Here is a 15,899-nt window from a genome sequence, read left to right on the forward strand (position 1 = left end):
TAGGCGGGCGCCAGTCGCATTTTGCCAGGTTGCAGTCAGCTGGTGTGCTGGGCACCAAAAGTAACCACACTGGTTTTCTTTCTGATCTGGTATCCAGTTTCTCCCCTTTTGTGTTTCTCAGTAATATCCCCCCCCCCAATAAAATAAAATAAAATAAAATAAATCTATCTTATCACAGGATGCTTCTGTCAAGTTCTTTGCTAGAACTGCAATATCTCACCCTGGCATCTTTGCAGCATTCAGTCAATGTAACGGCGCAGTTCTTTGCATAAATTTTTTGCTCCTCTAAGTTTAGCGTCTAGTGCTGCACCCGTGGGTGGCCACCCATGTCTTCCAAGCATGAAACAGAATGGTGCGTGTTCCACAGATCAGTACGCAGAGTTCTGAGAAGTTTGATCGTGCTCTGATAACCCGTTTGCCTGTCTTTGATATGCCGCAGTTCTGCTTTCATGACAGCCATGAAGAATTGAAAAATTGTGTTTCGGATGCGAGGCCTCGGCCCACTAATGCTCTTCTCATGTGGAGTGGGGTCCGCCAATGTGGCGCACCCGACAGAACGTCCTGTGAAAGGTCTTAGTAAATTCTCCCCCTGAGAGAGTCCATCACACTTTCCCCTCAGTTTCTGAGGTTCAGCCTCTGCTTCTAAGGAACATCTCCCCCTGAAACATGCCCACATTTCTCTTGAGGCCAGGATTTGACATGCCCACCTGCCCATCTGCAGAGCGCTTCTCTATGTGCAAACATAGCAGTGGCTCATGCAGGTGCATTTCCCTCACTGTTTAATACGGGCGTGGGGCGCACCCACATTTTTGCAGCCACCTTTTGCGACCCTCTTTTCTGTGTTTTTAGATGGGGCGGCCATTTTGTGACATGCAGTGGCCCCCGCCCCAAATGGCAGCCATTTTGCAACTTTCTCAAAATTCCAAATGCTCCCACCGGCCCCCCAAAATGGGAAGGGCTGCTCCTCCCTCGCGGCATATTTGGAAGGGTGCGGGAGTGAAAAAGTCCACTAAAAGCAGAGTTGTAGGCGCTGGGAAAGAGCAGTATGAGGGAAAGCGAAGAGATCTAGCGAAGAAGGAAATTGGGAGGGGGGAGGAGAAAAGGAGACGCTTAAAAGCTTGAAAGAAACCGCCACAGCCATCTGACATAATGGCTTAACCTTAACCAACATAGTTGACTTGGGAATCAATAAATTTGTCTGCCCCAGTAGCCAGTCACTGTTTCTCAGCCTGGCCTACCTCGCACGGTCGTTGTGGGCCGGCTGATAATTTAATCTATGCTAATATTGTTCAATTATGGGTTAGCTTCCTTCAATTTATGAAGTAATGATGCACTTTTATGCTCCTCAAATCTCGAGTGATGGCTGCCCAGCTCTTCTCACGTTGTGTAGCAAACCACTATTGCATCTGGCGTCCCAAAAGACAGCTAAATAGCCTTTGGGCGCCAGGTTTAACAGCCCAGCTCTTAATGGAGGCTACAGGAGGCTATTTAACCTTGTTATTTCTGTCTCTGGTCCTGATCTGGATTGTTTCCTGCTTCTGTTAGCTTTCCACCGCTCCTGATTTGATTATAGGGTGCTGATTAGATTGCTCTTCCTCTGCTGATGGGTTGGTGCTTTGGCTCCTTGTAGTGAGCCGCACCTGTTGAATTCCAGCCTGTCAGGTGGCTATTGAAAAACGACAGAGAAATAACAATGCTGGCGATGTGGATTGCTGCTCCTTGGTTTTGCTTTCCTTGTGCCGGGGTGAGTGGGGTTGTGCTTGTTCTGAAATAGAATTTGGGGTGCAGGGAGATGGATAACTGCATCCGAAGTCACTTGTTGCAAATAGCAGAAGACAGCCCTGTTTAGGGAAGCTTTTAATGTTTAATAGATTATTGTATTTTAATATTATGTTGGAAGCCACCCAGAGCGGCTGGGGAAACCCAGCCAGATGGGCGGGGCATAAATAATAATAATAATAATAATAATAATAATAATAATAATAATAATTTATTAATTTTATTATAGCAGGACGAGTTGGGAAAGTGAGGGGCTGGTCTGCACATGCGTAGCTCCCTGTGGGCTTGGGGGGCTTCTCCTTGATCTGGCATGCCACCCCTTTCTGTGCTGCAAGAGGAGAAAGTAGGGCTACCCCCCCCTAAGTGCTGATGGGGTCTCCCCTCTCCAAATTGGGTCAGTATTCTGCTCTATGGAGCCAGCCACTCGCTCCTGGCATTGGAGTCTTAATCTTGTTTGTGCTGCCCAGTTAATCCTCTGGCAGTTCCAAGCCCTGAATTGATGGTGCGGCGACCAGAGGGGATTAGGGCGCGGGGAAATTCAGGAGCCTCGTGAGCAAAGGTGAAGGCTGTGATATCCGATCTATCCAGGAGTTACGGCAATGGAGCAGGTTATTCTCAGCCAAGGCTCGGATGACCCAGAAAGGCGGGGGGAATGGAGGTACACAGGCTCTGAAATGAACAGTAGCTTGTGAGCGAAGTGAGCAACTCAGCAGTGGGGGGCATGGGCTTTCTGGGTAGCCCTAGGTAGACACTGGCTACAAAATGTGGGGACAATAAGCACACTGGCACATAATAATAATAAATTTTATTTATACCCCACCCTCCCCAGCCAAGACCGGGCTCAGGGCGGCTAACACCAGGTATTAAAACAATGGATTAAAATACAACTTAAAAACAAGATTAAAATACAACATTAAAATGCAGCCTCATTTCAGTAGAAACTCAAATCGAAAACTTTTGGGGGATGAAAACGTCAAATCTTCACCAAGGCCAACTATCTAGACTGGTCCTACGTGGGCCAGAAAAAAGCCAGGGAAGTCCCCAAAGAGGAGTTCCATCACAGAAGGAGAAAGAAAAAAGGGGAAGGGGATCAAGTTGATTCCAAGCCAAAGGCCAGGCGGAACAACTCTGTCTTACAGGCCCTGCGGAAAGAAATCAGATCCTGCAGGGCCCTGGTCTCATGAGGCAGAGCGTTTCACCAGGCCAGAGCCAGTGTTGTTCAATTATGGGTTAAGTTCCTTCAATTTATGAAGTAATGATGCACTTTTATGCTCCTCAGATCTCGAGTGATGGCTGCCCAGCTCTGCTCATGGCCTGTAGCATAAATCCCTGGTTCTGGTTGAGGCTAATCTGACTTCCTTAGGGCCTGGGACCTCCAGGGTGTTGCTATTTATGGACCTTAAGGTCCTCTGTGGGGCATACCGGGAGAGGCGGTCCTGTAGGACAGAGGGGAAACTGTAATCCCATACCGTTGCTGCCTTATGGGAAATCTTTGGGAGAAGAAAAGGCTTAGGAGCAAACTCTGCACAAATCCAGAGGGGAGTCCCTAAGGCAGTTGGGTGGTGCCTTGCATTCCTCCAGGCCAGTGTTTCCCAACCTTGGGCCTTCAGCTGTTTTTGGACTACAACTCCCATCATCCCTAGCTAGCAAGACCAGTGGTCAGGGATGATGGGAATTGTAGTTCAAAAACAGTTGGAGGCCCAAACTTGGGAAACACTGCTCCAGGCAACTCCTGCAGCCAGGCTGGGGCCAAACGTCTTGTTCTGCTTTCCTTTGGCCACATCAGTGGGGCCGAGAGGGGAGCCTTGTTGTCTTGACAGCCCAGCCCAGGACCTCCAGATACTCTGCCCAGGCTTGAATCCCAGGGAGGTCATTTCCATGCTGCTAATGCAGTAGTTTGACTTCACCCTCAGAGGCGCACTCCATTGTGTCTCAAGACAGATGGATGCTATCTGGAAGGATCTGGTTAACCAGCAATGAAACAGGATACTGGAATAAAAGGAGCTGCTCTGGTTTGACCCAGTAAAGCCCGGACATGCCTATGAGAGGCAGCGTGGTGTAGTGGTTAATGTTGGGCTAGGACCTGGGAGGCCAGGGTTCGAATCCCCACTCAGGCATGAAGCTCACTGGGTGACCTTGGGCCAGTCAGTGTCTCTCAGCCTAACCTACCTGACAGGTTGTTGTAGGGATTCATTGAGGAGAAGGGAGAACCACGTACATCGTCTTCAACTCCTTGGGAGAAAAGGTCTCATTATGTAGCTAATGAAATAAAATTAATGCATTTTGGGAAGCGTCCTGGAGGTAGCGTCCTGGAGAGCTCTGTAGAAGGCTGGCATTTTTGTCACCATCGTCGAGCTCGTGGTCACCTGCCAGGGAGGAGCTGGAATTTGCTTGCAGGCAAATCAGCCTTGCAAAACGAGTCTCCAAAAACCGCAAGCCCAAACGCATGCATGAGTACACACACACACAATGTTTACAAGCTCTGCCATCGATACGCAAGAGCTAGTCAACGCTTCTGTGTGTATGTGTGGATTTTCAGCTTCTGCTGATTTCTGTTCTTTGGTCTCGATACAGTTTTCGGGAGCACCCTGTTGCCCTTTAAGTTGGGAGAAGTTTTTGGAGGTCTGCAACTAGTGCATGGGGGGACCAACTTGTGGGACCCTCCAGATTAGCCTTTCTCAACCTGTAGGTCCCCAGATATTTGTTGAACTACAACTCCCATCACCCCTAGCTAGCAAGGCCAGAGCTTAGGGATGATGGGAGTTGCAGTCCAACAACATCTGGGGACCTACAGGTTGAGAACCGCTGCTCCAGATGCTTCCATCAGCCACAGTCAACATGGCCAGTTGTTAGGGAGAATGATGAGTCCAGCAACATCTGGAGTACCACAGAAGGGCCACCCTTGAACCCCTAGCTGCCTTTGGGGTGTATGCAGGAAACTGAAAATAGAAACTGCTGGGGGCAAAGGTTGGACTTGGGCTACAAGGGTTTGGGGAATGTGAAGAGGGTGGGTTAAGAGTACCCTGTCGATTGAGAGAGGCTATTTCCCTCTGGAACCCTGTTTTTCATGTTTGGTTTTCTCTTTTTCCGCGCAGGAACATCTTCCCCTCCAACTTGGTGTCAGCTGCATTCCGATCGGTGAGTTGCTTAACTCCTCCCAACCTCTCCCTCCCATTGGACCCAAGGCAAGCAGTCCTGGATTTTGTACCAAACACATCACACAAAGCAAAGCCACTTCATTTGTGTCCTTGTGATCCCAGAAGGGGCTTTCACAATTGATTGATTGGCTTTTTCTAACAAAGCTTGACCATTTGCATTGTGAGCACTTAAGAGGGGCCCGCTGGATGGGGCCGGTGGCCCATCTAGGCCCACATCCTGTTCTCACAGTGGCCAACCAGATTCCTTGAAACAGGATTCAAGCACCAGAGCACTCTTTCATCTGGTGGTTTCCTGCGACTGGTATTCAGAAGCTGTGGAGGCAGAGCCCAGCCATGGCTAGTGGCCCTCCATGAATTTGCCAAATCCTCTTCTAGAGTCATCCTGCTTGGTGGCCCTCACTGACTCTGTGATGACCAAGCTAGATAGCTTAATTTGTCTAATCCTCTTCTAAAGCCATATAGAGAGCCCTTTCAGGAGTTGTGATTCTCCAGAAAAGGGAGTGGGAGGCTAAGAAAACCGGGGAGCAGGTGCTTCTTTCCAGAGTGGAGGAAGCTAGAACAGGCAACTGCTTCGGTTACAAAACAGCCAGTGCTGCTCAGTTGCCAGGATACGCAATCACGTTGGGACACAAAGCGTACCTTTGCTTCGGAAACCTGAAATAATTTCCATGGGGAGAAGTGCAATGTTCTGGCCAGATCTCAAAGGAACCCTTCCCAGCCTTCAGCATAATATGGCATTGCTACAGAGCTATAAAACTCCTTAACCAAACCTTCCCCAACCTGCGGACAGACCTAGCCAACGCGGCTGGTTGATGAAGGCGGCCCAATACTGCTTTCTGTTGCAAGCAGCCGTCCAGGAAATGTGGGGTCAATGTTTGGAAGAGGCACCTGGCTGGCTGTGGGGAACAGTATCCTTGACTGGATGGACCTTCTCATCTCATCCCGCTGGACTCTTCTTGCATTCTTACGATTTCCCTGTAAACACCTTGTCCTGACTGCTGCTGCTGCTACTACTACTACTACTAATAATAATAAATAACAATAGCAATAATTTTGTTATTTATACCCCACCCATCTGACTGGATTGCCCTAGCTGCTCTGGGCGGCTTCCAACAAATATAAAAACATTGTAAAACATCAAACATTAAAAACTTTCCTGTACAAGAAGAAGAAGAAGAAGAAGAGGAGTTTGGATTTGATACCCCACCTTTCACTCCCTTTAAGGAGTCTCAAAGCGGCTAACATTCTCCTTTCCCTTCCTCCCCCACAATAAACACACTGTGAGGTGAGTGGGGCTGAGAGACTTCAGAGAAGTGTGACTGGCCCAAGGTCACCCAGCAGCTGCATGTGGAGGAGCGGAGACGCGAACCCGGATTCCCCAGATTACGAGTCCACCGCTCTTAACCACTGCACCACACTGGCTCTGCAGCCTCTCTCCAAGGCTGCCTTCAGATTTCTTCTAAAAGTTGTGTAGTCCTTTATCTCCCTGACGTCCGATAGGAGGGTGATTCTCAGGGAGGGCGCCACTACCGAGAAGGCCCTCTGCTTGGTTCCCTGTAACTTCACTTCTCACAGTGAGGGAACCACCATAAGGCCCTCAGAGTTGGACCTCTGTGTCTGGGTTGAACGATGGAGATGCTCCTTCAGGTATACCGGGCCTTTGAGGCTGTTTAGGGCTTTAAAGATCAGCACCAACACCTTGAATTGTGCTCGGAAACTTACTGGGAGCCAATGTAGATCCTTTAGGACTGGCATTGAATGGTCCCAGCAGCTGCTCCCGGTCACTAGTCTGGCAGCCGCGTTCCAGATTAGTTGTAGTTTCCGGGTCACCTTCAAAGGTAGCCCCACGTAGAGCGCAAGGCAGTAGTCTAAGCAGGAGCTAACCAGTGCATGGACCACTCTGGCGAGACAGTTTGCAGGCAGGAGGACATTGATTTTCAAATCTGGGTTTGCAATGAGTGCCTAATTCCCAAGACTGCAAATGCGTTTTGAGCAGAGAACATGAACCGGGAGAGAGAACATCAGGCATGAGTCTGGAGACTCCGGTTCAGATCCCCTTCAGCCACAGATCTCACTGTGTGACCTTGGGCTAGTCGCCACCTCCTGGCTTAGCCTTCCTCCCAATGATGCTTTTAACAACACCAGTAGAGCCCCACAGCTGCATCGTCTAAAAGCCCATCTCTAGTCCAGCCCCCTGTTCTCAGTGGCCAGGGAGATGCCTCTAGGAAGCCTGCAAGCAGGTTATGCGTTTCTTTTATTTTATTTTTAATAATATTTATTGAAATTTTAGAAATTACAAAAAAAAAGAAAGATTAGACATAACAATATAACAAAATACAAAAACACAAACAAAAACACTACATAAAACATTGAATCAACAAAGTAAAACAAAAAGAATTAAAAACACTTCCAATATTTCTAATCTTAACCTTCATGCACTTATTTCATTGACTTCCTCACGCCTCCCTTTTTGTATTCCACTTCAATTAATTTCAGCAAGTCCTTTCCATCTTCATCTATTTTCCGTCTTATAATTAATTTTAACATATTCTGTCTAACATTCTGCCAAAGCCATCTAGCTTCATTCCACCTTTTTTCTGAAGCTCCTTAACTTTACAGTATTTCTGTAAATAATCTTGAAATTTTTTCCAATCTTCTTCCACCGACTCTTCTCCCTGGTCTCGGATTCTGCCAGTCATTTCCGCCAGTTCCATATAGTCAAGCAGGTTATGCGTTTCAAGCTGCAATGGAGAATTGGTGTGTCTGGCAGGAGGTCTCTCGGGTATCTCCCAGACTTGTAAATCAATATGCCTCTGGCTCCTCTGCTTGCTGCTTTGAAGACAGTGACCGAGAAGTTACCCAGATAGTTTCCCTATCTGCAGTGAGCAGTTGCTTGCTGCTTACTCTCACATGCTACTGTCTTAGCAATGTGCTAATTAGACGTCTTCGTTTCCACCAGAGGCTAAAAAAAAAAAGAGGCCTTTTGTGTGTGGTTACAAAACGATACCCTCCATTAATGTTCCCCTGCTTTTTATTGACTGTTCTTTGTGATGCATTAATCCTCTTTAGGACGCAGGCAGGGTATGGGCAAAGAAGCCAGCTTGGCTTAATTTTTAATAGCCTTGTTAAAGGAACAAAGGTGAATTCCCAGGTCAGATCGCAGGGGACAGATCCAGGCAGCACATGGCGGAAAGATGGCTTCTGCCTGCATCTCCCACACATTCAGCTTGGACAGGGGTCTGCAACCTTTAAGACAAAAAGAGCCACTTGGACCCGTTTCCAAAAAAACAACAACAACTGGGAGCCGCAAAAACATTGCAACATTTAAAACAAATATAACACTGTATATATTGTTTCTTGCCTTAATGCTGTATATACAGGATCGTACAGTCAGCTGTCAATCTCAAGAAAAAAGGACAAATTGAAGCCTTATTTACCTAGGGATCCATCAGCCTCGCCATCCCCGGACCTTGGAGGGAACAAAAGTACCAGGAAAGCAAAATCTTCTTTGGAGAAAAAGTTTATTGAAATCTGTGCGCAGAGACAACCAGCAGGATAGTTCCTAAAAACTGGCTGTGTCTCAAGACACTTCAGCAGACTTTCTTATACTTTTCTGAACACTCTCCCCCCTCCCATACCCTTTACAGACTTTCCCAATCAGCTGGCAAATGTTCAACTTCTTGCTAAACATTCCTATCATTCTGCTGGCTAAGCACTTCCTCATACGTGTCTTTCTGCTAGTTAAGCACTCCCCCTCCCCTCTTGCTTGTACGTGTCTTTTCTTATCTTTGCATTAGTAAGCATAAGCACAGGAAGGGGGCCTCTTTGGCAGGCCTGGTTAAATCTGCAAACAGCAGCTAAAATGTTTTTGCAAGCTAAGAAATAGACTTTTGACCCGCCAGCCAATTTTAGCAAACACTCACTGGCGGTGTGCTATCTGTCTAGCCGAAATTTGCAGAAGTAAGATTAGCACAGGATTAGCACAGGAATGTCCTGCAGATAATACTTGAGAGCAATCTTTCTTAGGTACAAAGTACAAAGCACAGGGAATACTGAAGAAATCCTTCCCATCTCCCTTCAAAATAGCTAATTAAAATATTTAATTTACAACCAGGTAACCAGGTTAATGGGACTTTTGCTCCTGAACCTCAGTGCTCAGTGTCTGCCCCGACACTACCACAAGCCTCCCTCTCTTCGCACCGCCCAGCCTCCCAAGAAAAAAAACCCACCTCAAACAGTCACAAAGCACAAATTCCACGCGACCGCAACTTGCTATGCCCAATAATCAATGCCCCAAAATGCCATAGAAAATTAATCAGGGCCCCAGTGTACCATAAATCACAATCAGTGGCTGATGTAAATAATAATTAATAATGAGGCATTCGTCATTATAAAAATACCTTTTTATTATTCATTTGTTTGACCCCTCAGAATTACTCCTCCTCATAGAAATAAAATTAACAAGTTACCTTTTTTTGAGTGTGTGTTCTTCACTCCCCTTCAAAACAGTGACCAGTGTATACGGCCCCTTTCAATGCAGCCTGCTTTCCCCAAGGAAAGAACAATTCACCAAACTTCCCCCTGCTTAAGTTTAAAAAGGGGCTTCAGGCAACTAACTCCTCCGCCTCCTCCCCTCGCCTCGCCTCCTCCCCTCGCCTCCACTCCTCGCCTCCTCCCCTCGCCTCCTCCCCTCGCCTCCGCCCCTCGCCTCCTCCCCTCCCCTCGCCTCCACTCCTCGCCTCCTCCCCTCGCCTCCTCCCCTCCCCTCGCCTCCACTCCTCGCCTCCACTCCTCTCCTCCTCCCCTCGCCTCCTCCCCTCTCCTCCACTCCTCGCCTCCACCCCTCGCCTCCTCCCCTCGCCTCCTCCCCTCGCCTCCACTCCTTGCCTCCTCCCCTCGCCTCCTCCCCTCGCCTCCACTCCTCGCCTCCTCCCCTCGACTCCTCCCCTCGCCTCCACTCCTCGCCTCCTCCCCTCGCCTCCTCCCCTCGCCTCCACTCCTCGCCTCCTCCCCTCGCCTCCTCCCCTCGCCTCCACTCCTCGCCTCCTCCCCTCGCCTCCGCCCCTCGCTTCCTCCCCTCGCCTCCTCCCCTCGCCTCCGCTCCTCGCCTCCGCTCCTCGCCTCCTCCCCTCGCCTCCACTCCTCGCCTCCTCCCCTCGACTCCTCCCCTCGCCTCCACTCCTCGCCTCCTCCCCTCGCCTCCTCCCCTCGCCTCCTCCCCTCGCCTCCACTCCTCGCCTCCTCCCCTCGCCTCCTCCCCTCGCCTCCACTCCTCGCCTCCTCCCCTCGCCTCCGCCCCTCGCTTCCTCCCCTCGCCTCCTCCCCTCGCCTCCGCTCCTCGCCTCCTCCCATCGCCTCCTCCCTGGAGCCGCAGCAAAGGCTTTAAAGAGCCACATGCGGCTCTGGAGCCGCAGGTTGCCGACCCCCGAGCTTGGAACTCTTGGCACATCCCTGTAAGGTCTGCTTCCCCACGGCTGAATGTCTAGGGGATGAATAATCTGAATTCTTAACAGATAAATCGATCGGTTAATCTTCCCACTTGTCGAAAAACTCCATACTGGTGCCTTTTTGAGATACCGTATTTTTTGCTCTATAAGACTCACTTTTTCCCTCCTAAAAAGTAAGGGGAAATGTGTGTGCGTCTTATGGAGCGAATGCAGGCTGCACAGCTATCCCAGAAGCCAGAACAGCAAGAGGGATTGCTGCTTTCACTGCACAGCGATCCCTCTTGCTGTTCTGGCTTCTGAGATTCAGAATATTTTTTTTCTTGTTTTCCTCCTCCAAAAACTAGGTGCGTCTTTTGGTCTGATGCATCTTATAGAGCGAAAAATACGGTAATTGGCCAGTTGTTCATCCCCTTTACCCAAGTGGCCTCGGTAGGGTTCAATGAGAAGCCCCCTTTAAGAAATCATTTTCAAACTTCCTAGTACAGTAACACCTCCAGAACCATTGTCTCCAAAGGGTGCCCTTAATATCTCGGCTACACTGAGCAATTAATCAACACCCACTGTTGATTGAGTTACCGAGCAAATCGTGCCACCGAACCATCATCTTGCCAGTTGGATTGGGATTGCGGTGGGATATATCGATAATCTGTTCTTCCCCAGCCGCGGGGGAGCGACCAGGGTTTGCACCTTCTGAAAGGGGAGGTGGATGAACTAACAACCTGCAATTTTCCTGCCTGTGTTGGAAGCATCCACAGAACCCCATGCAAGTACGAAGTGAATTTATTTTCAGCCACAGCTGACATTGTCTTTCCCTCTTTGTGTTTCTCCCCAGTATGCAACCAGTTATAAACTGGTGATAGAGAAGAAGAACAGGACAGGAGTCAGTGAGAATATCACGTTTGGTGAAAACGTAACAGTTGGTGAAACCATCATAGAGATGAAGGTAAGAGGAATGGTATGCACTTGGAACATATATATTTGGATGTGTTGCCTCAGAAAAGAAAATTGAAGCACGTTGGGCTCATTTTCAAGCCCCATCCTTGGCAAAAAGCTCCCAGAATCCTTTGGGGGGGGAAACCATGACAGTTTAAAGTGGTATCATAGCACTTTCAAAGTACAGTGGTGCCTCGCAAGACGAAATTAATTCGTTCCGCGAGTTGCTTCGTCTTGCGATTTTTTTGTCTTGTGGAGCGCGGATTCCCCGGGTATTGACGGCTTTAAGAAAAAGGAAGCAAACCCGCAAGACGTTTTCGTCTTGCGAAGCAAGCCCATAGGGAAATTCGTCTTGCGAAGCACCTCGAAAAACGGAAAACCCTTTCGTCTAGCGAGTTTTTCGTCTTGCGAGGCGTTCGTCTTGCGGGGCACCACTGTATGGTATGAATGGGGCCTTGCTGTTCCACTATTTACCCGTGGCTCACGAAAGTTAGCGATGAACACTGGCTTGCTTTCGTTTCCGCCGTGCCTTTAGCAGGTGACACCCCTGCTTGTCTGAACTGCGCAAGAATTTCCCACACAGGCCATTTTATGGGTCTCCTCTTTGCTATTGGCCATGGGACCAGCCACAAAGGCCTGTCCCCTCATTGCCACTGGGTCTCTCGGCTGCCACTGTGCCTCTTCTGGCTTGGTGACCATGTGTTGCCGGGTTCTATGAGGAGTTTGAAGCCGGGAGAAGTATGGATGTCCTTTATCTTAGCTGTTTGAAGAAGGGGAGTCAGGGCTGCGTTGAGTAGGGGGGACCATTTGATTCTTTTAGCTGCGGATATGCCAAGATTTGCATTAGGGATATATTGCGGTTTTACGATAGAATTGTTGAGGAGCGGACCTGCAAAAGCCAGAGTTAAGGGAAAGTGGTCGCTTTCAGTGTTATAGCCCACCTGGAACTCTGTAACAAACTTGTATGCAAATCTTGAGATTAGGATATACTGTATTTTTCGCTCTATAAGACACACCAGACCACAAGACGCACCTAGTTTTTGGAGGAGGAAAACAAGGACAAAAATATTCTGAATCTCAGAAGCCAGAACAGCAAGAGGGATCGCTGCGCAGTGAAAGCAGCAATCCCTCTTGCTGTTCTGGCTTCTGGGATAGCTGTGCAGCCTGCATTCACCCCATTAGACGCACACACATTTCCCCTTACTTTTTAGGAGGGAAAAAGTGAGTCTCATAGAGCAAAAAATATGGTAATCTTTGACACTACCGCCAAACTTTGTGAAGTGGGTGTATTCCCCAGGGCTATCTCCCTCTATATTGTCATTTAATATCAGCAGGTCCCTCCGCTTTGTGGCAAAGCCCTGGGTAGTTGCATCTAAGATCTTTAGAAAGGTGGGCAGTGCCTGTATCTAAATGGATGTCAGAGTCCAGAAACTGGTTGTAGTGGGTGTATAAGCTGTCATCATTAGCACCCATGCATGCATTGAAATCTCCACCAATAATGAGCGGAGCAGCAGGATGGATGGATTCGAGAGAGACTATATAGGACTCTAAACTTGCCCAAGTGGCCTTAATTGTAGATTTTTTTCTGGCAAGGAGGTATATAGACGTTGACCAGCAATAAAGAGGCTCTCCCTCTTCCGGGAGAAGTATTCCCTTTCTGAAAAGCACTTGCTGGGCCTTGTTTTCCTGTGGCCCAGGGAGCTGTCGTGGAAGGATACAGAAGAGGCACTCCCTGTGGGTGAGGTGGCAGCTGGTGCTGTTACGCCTCAATCGGTGGTGCCACAGATCGAGAAAAGGGTGGCAGGAGCAGTTTGCGGGGGGGGGGGACAGTTGCTGCTCTCCCCCAGTTGTTGCTGACTCGGTGTCAGGGACTGGACTGAGGAGCAATGGTGGAGACCGGGCTCCCCCTCCTGCAGCACTTCCCAGAGAAGAGGGAGACAGTATAGATTTAGAACAGTGGTTTGCAGAAGGTCACAGATCAGAGGTTGCAGAGTGGAGAAGCGGGAAAATACTGGGAGAGGAGCAGGAGGAAGAAGCAGTAGGGGAAATTCAGCTAGACTGGTGGGCATTGAGAGTAGGAGAGCAGAAAGCTAAGAGGCAGAAAGCACAGATTAGCTGATGTAGGAATGGCGTATAATTGGAGAGACACGGAGGGGGTGGGATTTTACTCGGAGCAACGTCACTGTCCAAGAGGCGACATCTCTACATCTCTCTCTGTGAATGTTGAATAAAATACTTTGGTAAGAACGTCTTGTTTTCCCATTTCTGCAAACCTTCCCCCAACCACTGCATCCTCAGGACAAACGGCAAATTATTTGCTTGCTTATAATCTCAAGGATATGGCTGTTGTGTGCAGACGTCTGCCTTGAGGGCAGGGAAACCCTCGACCGCTTTTCAAATCCCTGGCTGTTTTTGTGACGGAAGCCTTTCCTCCCTCTTGCCATCCCCTTAGATCCCCACAGGCACAGAGGTGGAAGGGATGAACATCCTGGGCCTGGTGGTCTTCGCCATCGTCTTTGGGATTGCTCTGCGGAAGCTTGGGCCGGAAGGCGAGAACCTGATCAAGTTCTTCAACTCCTTCAATGAAGCCACGATGGTGCTTGTCTCCTGGATCATGTGGTAAGGAGGCCCACCCTATCCACGTTTCCCCAGGAGTCTCATAGGCGAACATCGCAGGTGGGGATAAAATGTTAACACAGAAGAGTTGGCTGCAAGGCCTCTGGGCTGGGTTTTGTGCATTCCTGTGAAGTTCCCTGCCAAACTGATGTAGCAAAAGCTGATTTCTGATACAGTGGTACCTCGGGTTAAGAACTTACCGTATTTTTCGCTCTATAAGACGCACCAGACCACAAGACGCACCTAGTTTTTGGAGGAGGAAAACAAGAAAAAAAATATTCTGAATCTCAGAAGCCAGAACAGCAAGAGGGATCGCTGCGCAGTGAAAGCAGCAATCCCTCTTGCTGTTCTGGCTTCTGGGATAGCTGCGCAGCCTGCATTCGCTCCATAAGACACACACACATTTCCCCTTACTTTTTAGGAGGGAAAAAGTGAGTCTTATAGAGCAAAAAATACGGTAATTCATTCTGGAAGTCTGTTCTTAACCTGAAACTGTTCTTAACCTGATCGCCGCCACACAATTTCTGTTCTCATCCTGCAGCAAAGTTCTTAAACCGAGGTACTATTTCTGGGCTAGTGGAGTAACCCGAGGTACCACTGTACACATATGTGGTGCAGTCACATCTTACGCGGAAGTTTGTTTCTAAGGGTTCCACATATACATGAAAATCACATCTACCCAAAGCCTTGGAGCCACCCCATAGCTTGGGGGGGAGGAGAAGCCCCAGTATCCCTAGAGTCTGCACATCAAGCAGGCTTTGCCCTCCAGGCAAGACGGACTGTGAAAAAACTCTTTTTACACCGGGAAACCCCAAGCAAACCTGGCACAAAAAGAACTTTCAAGCTCTCCGCTTCGCTTGAATTTAACTTGTGAAATTTCAAACAGTCTGCCCTCAGTTGCATATGGTTGAAATCTTGTGAGTTAAACGCCTGTAAGATGCAATCGTACTGTACAGCCATACCTTGGAAGTCGAACGGAATCCGTTCCGGAAGTCCATTCGACTTCCAAAACATTCGAAAACCAAAGTGCGGCTTCTGATTGGCTGCAGGAAGCTCCTGCAGCCAATCAGAAGCTGTGGAAACCCCGCTGGATATTCAGCTTCCGAAAATAGTTCGCAAACTGGAGCAGTCACTTCCAGGTTTGCGACGTTCGGGAGCCGGAACGTTAGGGAACTAAGCAGTTTGAAAACCAAGGTCCGACTGTGTATATGTTATGCAGACTAAGGTAATTAGAAAGATGTGTTAGTTATTCTGTATTTGCTAATGGCAGTGGATGTGGAGGCATTGAAGTACTGCCTCATGACTCCTAGAATTTCTCCAGCTTCTGAAATCTTGCCAGGTGTTGCTCGTGGCCATAAAGGCCACTTGGCAAGTGTTGTAGCTGAGTGGAGATTTTCTTATTTTTCTCTCCTGTGCCTGCTGTTCTGCATCACATTCACCCGGTGCTATACCAACTGCACTGGCTCCCAGTGGAGTACAGGATCAGGTTCAAGGTGCAGGTTTTAACCTTTAAAGCCCTATACGGCTTAGGACCCTCGTACCCACGGGACCGCCTCTCCTGGTATGTCCCACGGAGGACTTTACGGTCTTCAAACAAAAACATATTGGAGGTCCCAGGCCACAGGGAGGTTAGGCTGGCCTCAACCAGAGCCAGGGCTTTTTCGGCCGTGGCCCCGATCTGGTGGAACGCTCTGTCACAAGAGACTAGGGCCCTGCGGGACTTGACATCTTTCCACAGGGCCTCCAAGAAGAGCTGTTCCACCAGGCCTTTGGCCAAGGCACGGCCTGACCCTCTCCTTCGGTAATCTTCACAGAACTCTAGCCCAATGGTTGCCATTCATTTTTTTTGAACTGATTTTTATAATGAACTGATTTTAGAATGTTGTATTATTTTACTGTTGTTAGCCACTCTGAGCCGGGCTTCGGCTGGGGAGGGTGGGTTATAAATAAAAGTTATTATTATTTA

The 15,899-nt window shown here is 48.8% G+C and overlaps 2 protein-coding genes across 2 annotated transcripts in view; one reads left to right on the forward strand and one right to left on the reverse strand.

Moving 5' to 3' along the window:
* FKRP (fukutin related protein) overlaps nucleotides 1-15,899 on the reverse strand; it is a 117,436-nt gene that overhangs the window by 65,162 nt on the left and 36,375 nt on the right. The gene's annotated exons all lie outside the window — the stretch shown is intronic.
* Nucleotides 1-15,899, forward strand: part of SLC1A5 (solute carrier family 1 member 5) — a 45,703-nt gene that overhangs the window by 13,742 nt on the left and 16,062 nt on the right. Inside the window, exons 2-4 of the mRNA XM_083753950.1 lie at nucleotides 4,875-4,917; nucleotides 11,217-11,327; nucleotides 13,770-13,936. Of these exons, the coding sequence (XP_083610076.1) occupies nucleotides 4,875-4,917; nucleotides 11,217-11,327; nucleotides 13,770-13,936 (321 nt within the window). The remainder of the gene's footprint in view (nucleotides 1-4,874; nucleotides 4,918-11,216; nucleotides 11,328-13,769; nucleotides 13,937-15,899) is intronic.

The sequence above is a fragment of the Podarcis gaigeae genome (assembly GCF_964106915.1).
Source record: "Podarcis gaigeae genome assembly, chromosome: 8".
Taxonomy (NCBI): Eukaryota; Metazoa; Chordata; class Lepidosauria; order Squamata; family Lacertidae; genus Podarcis; species Podarcis gaigeae.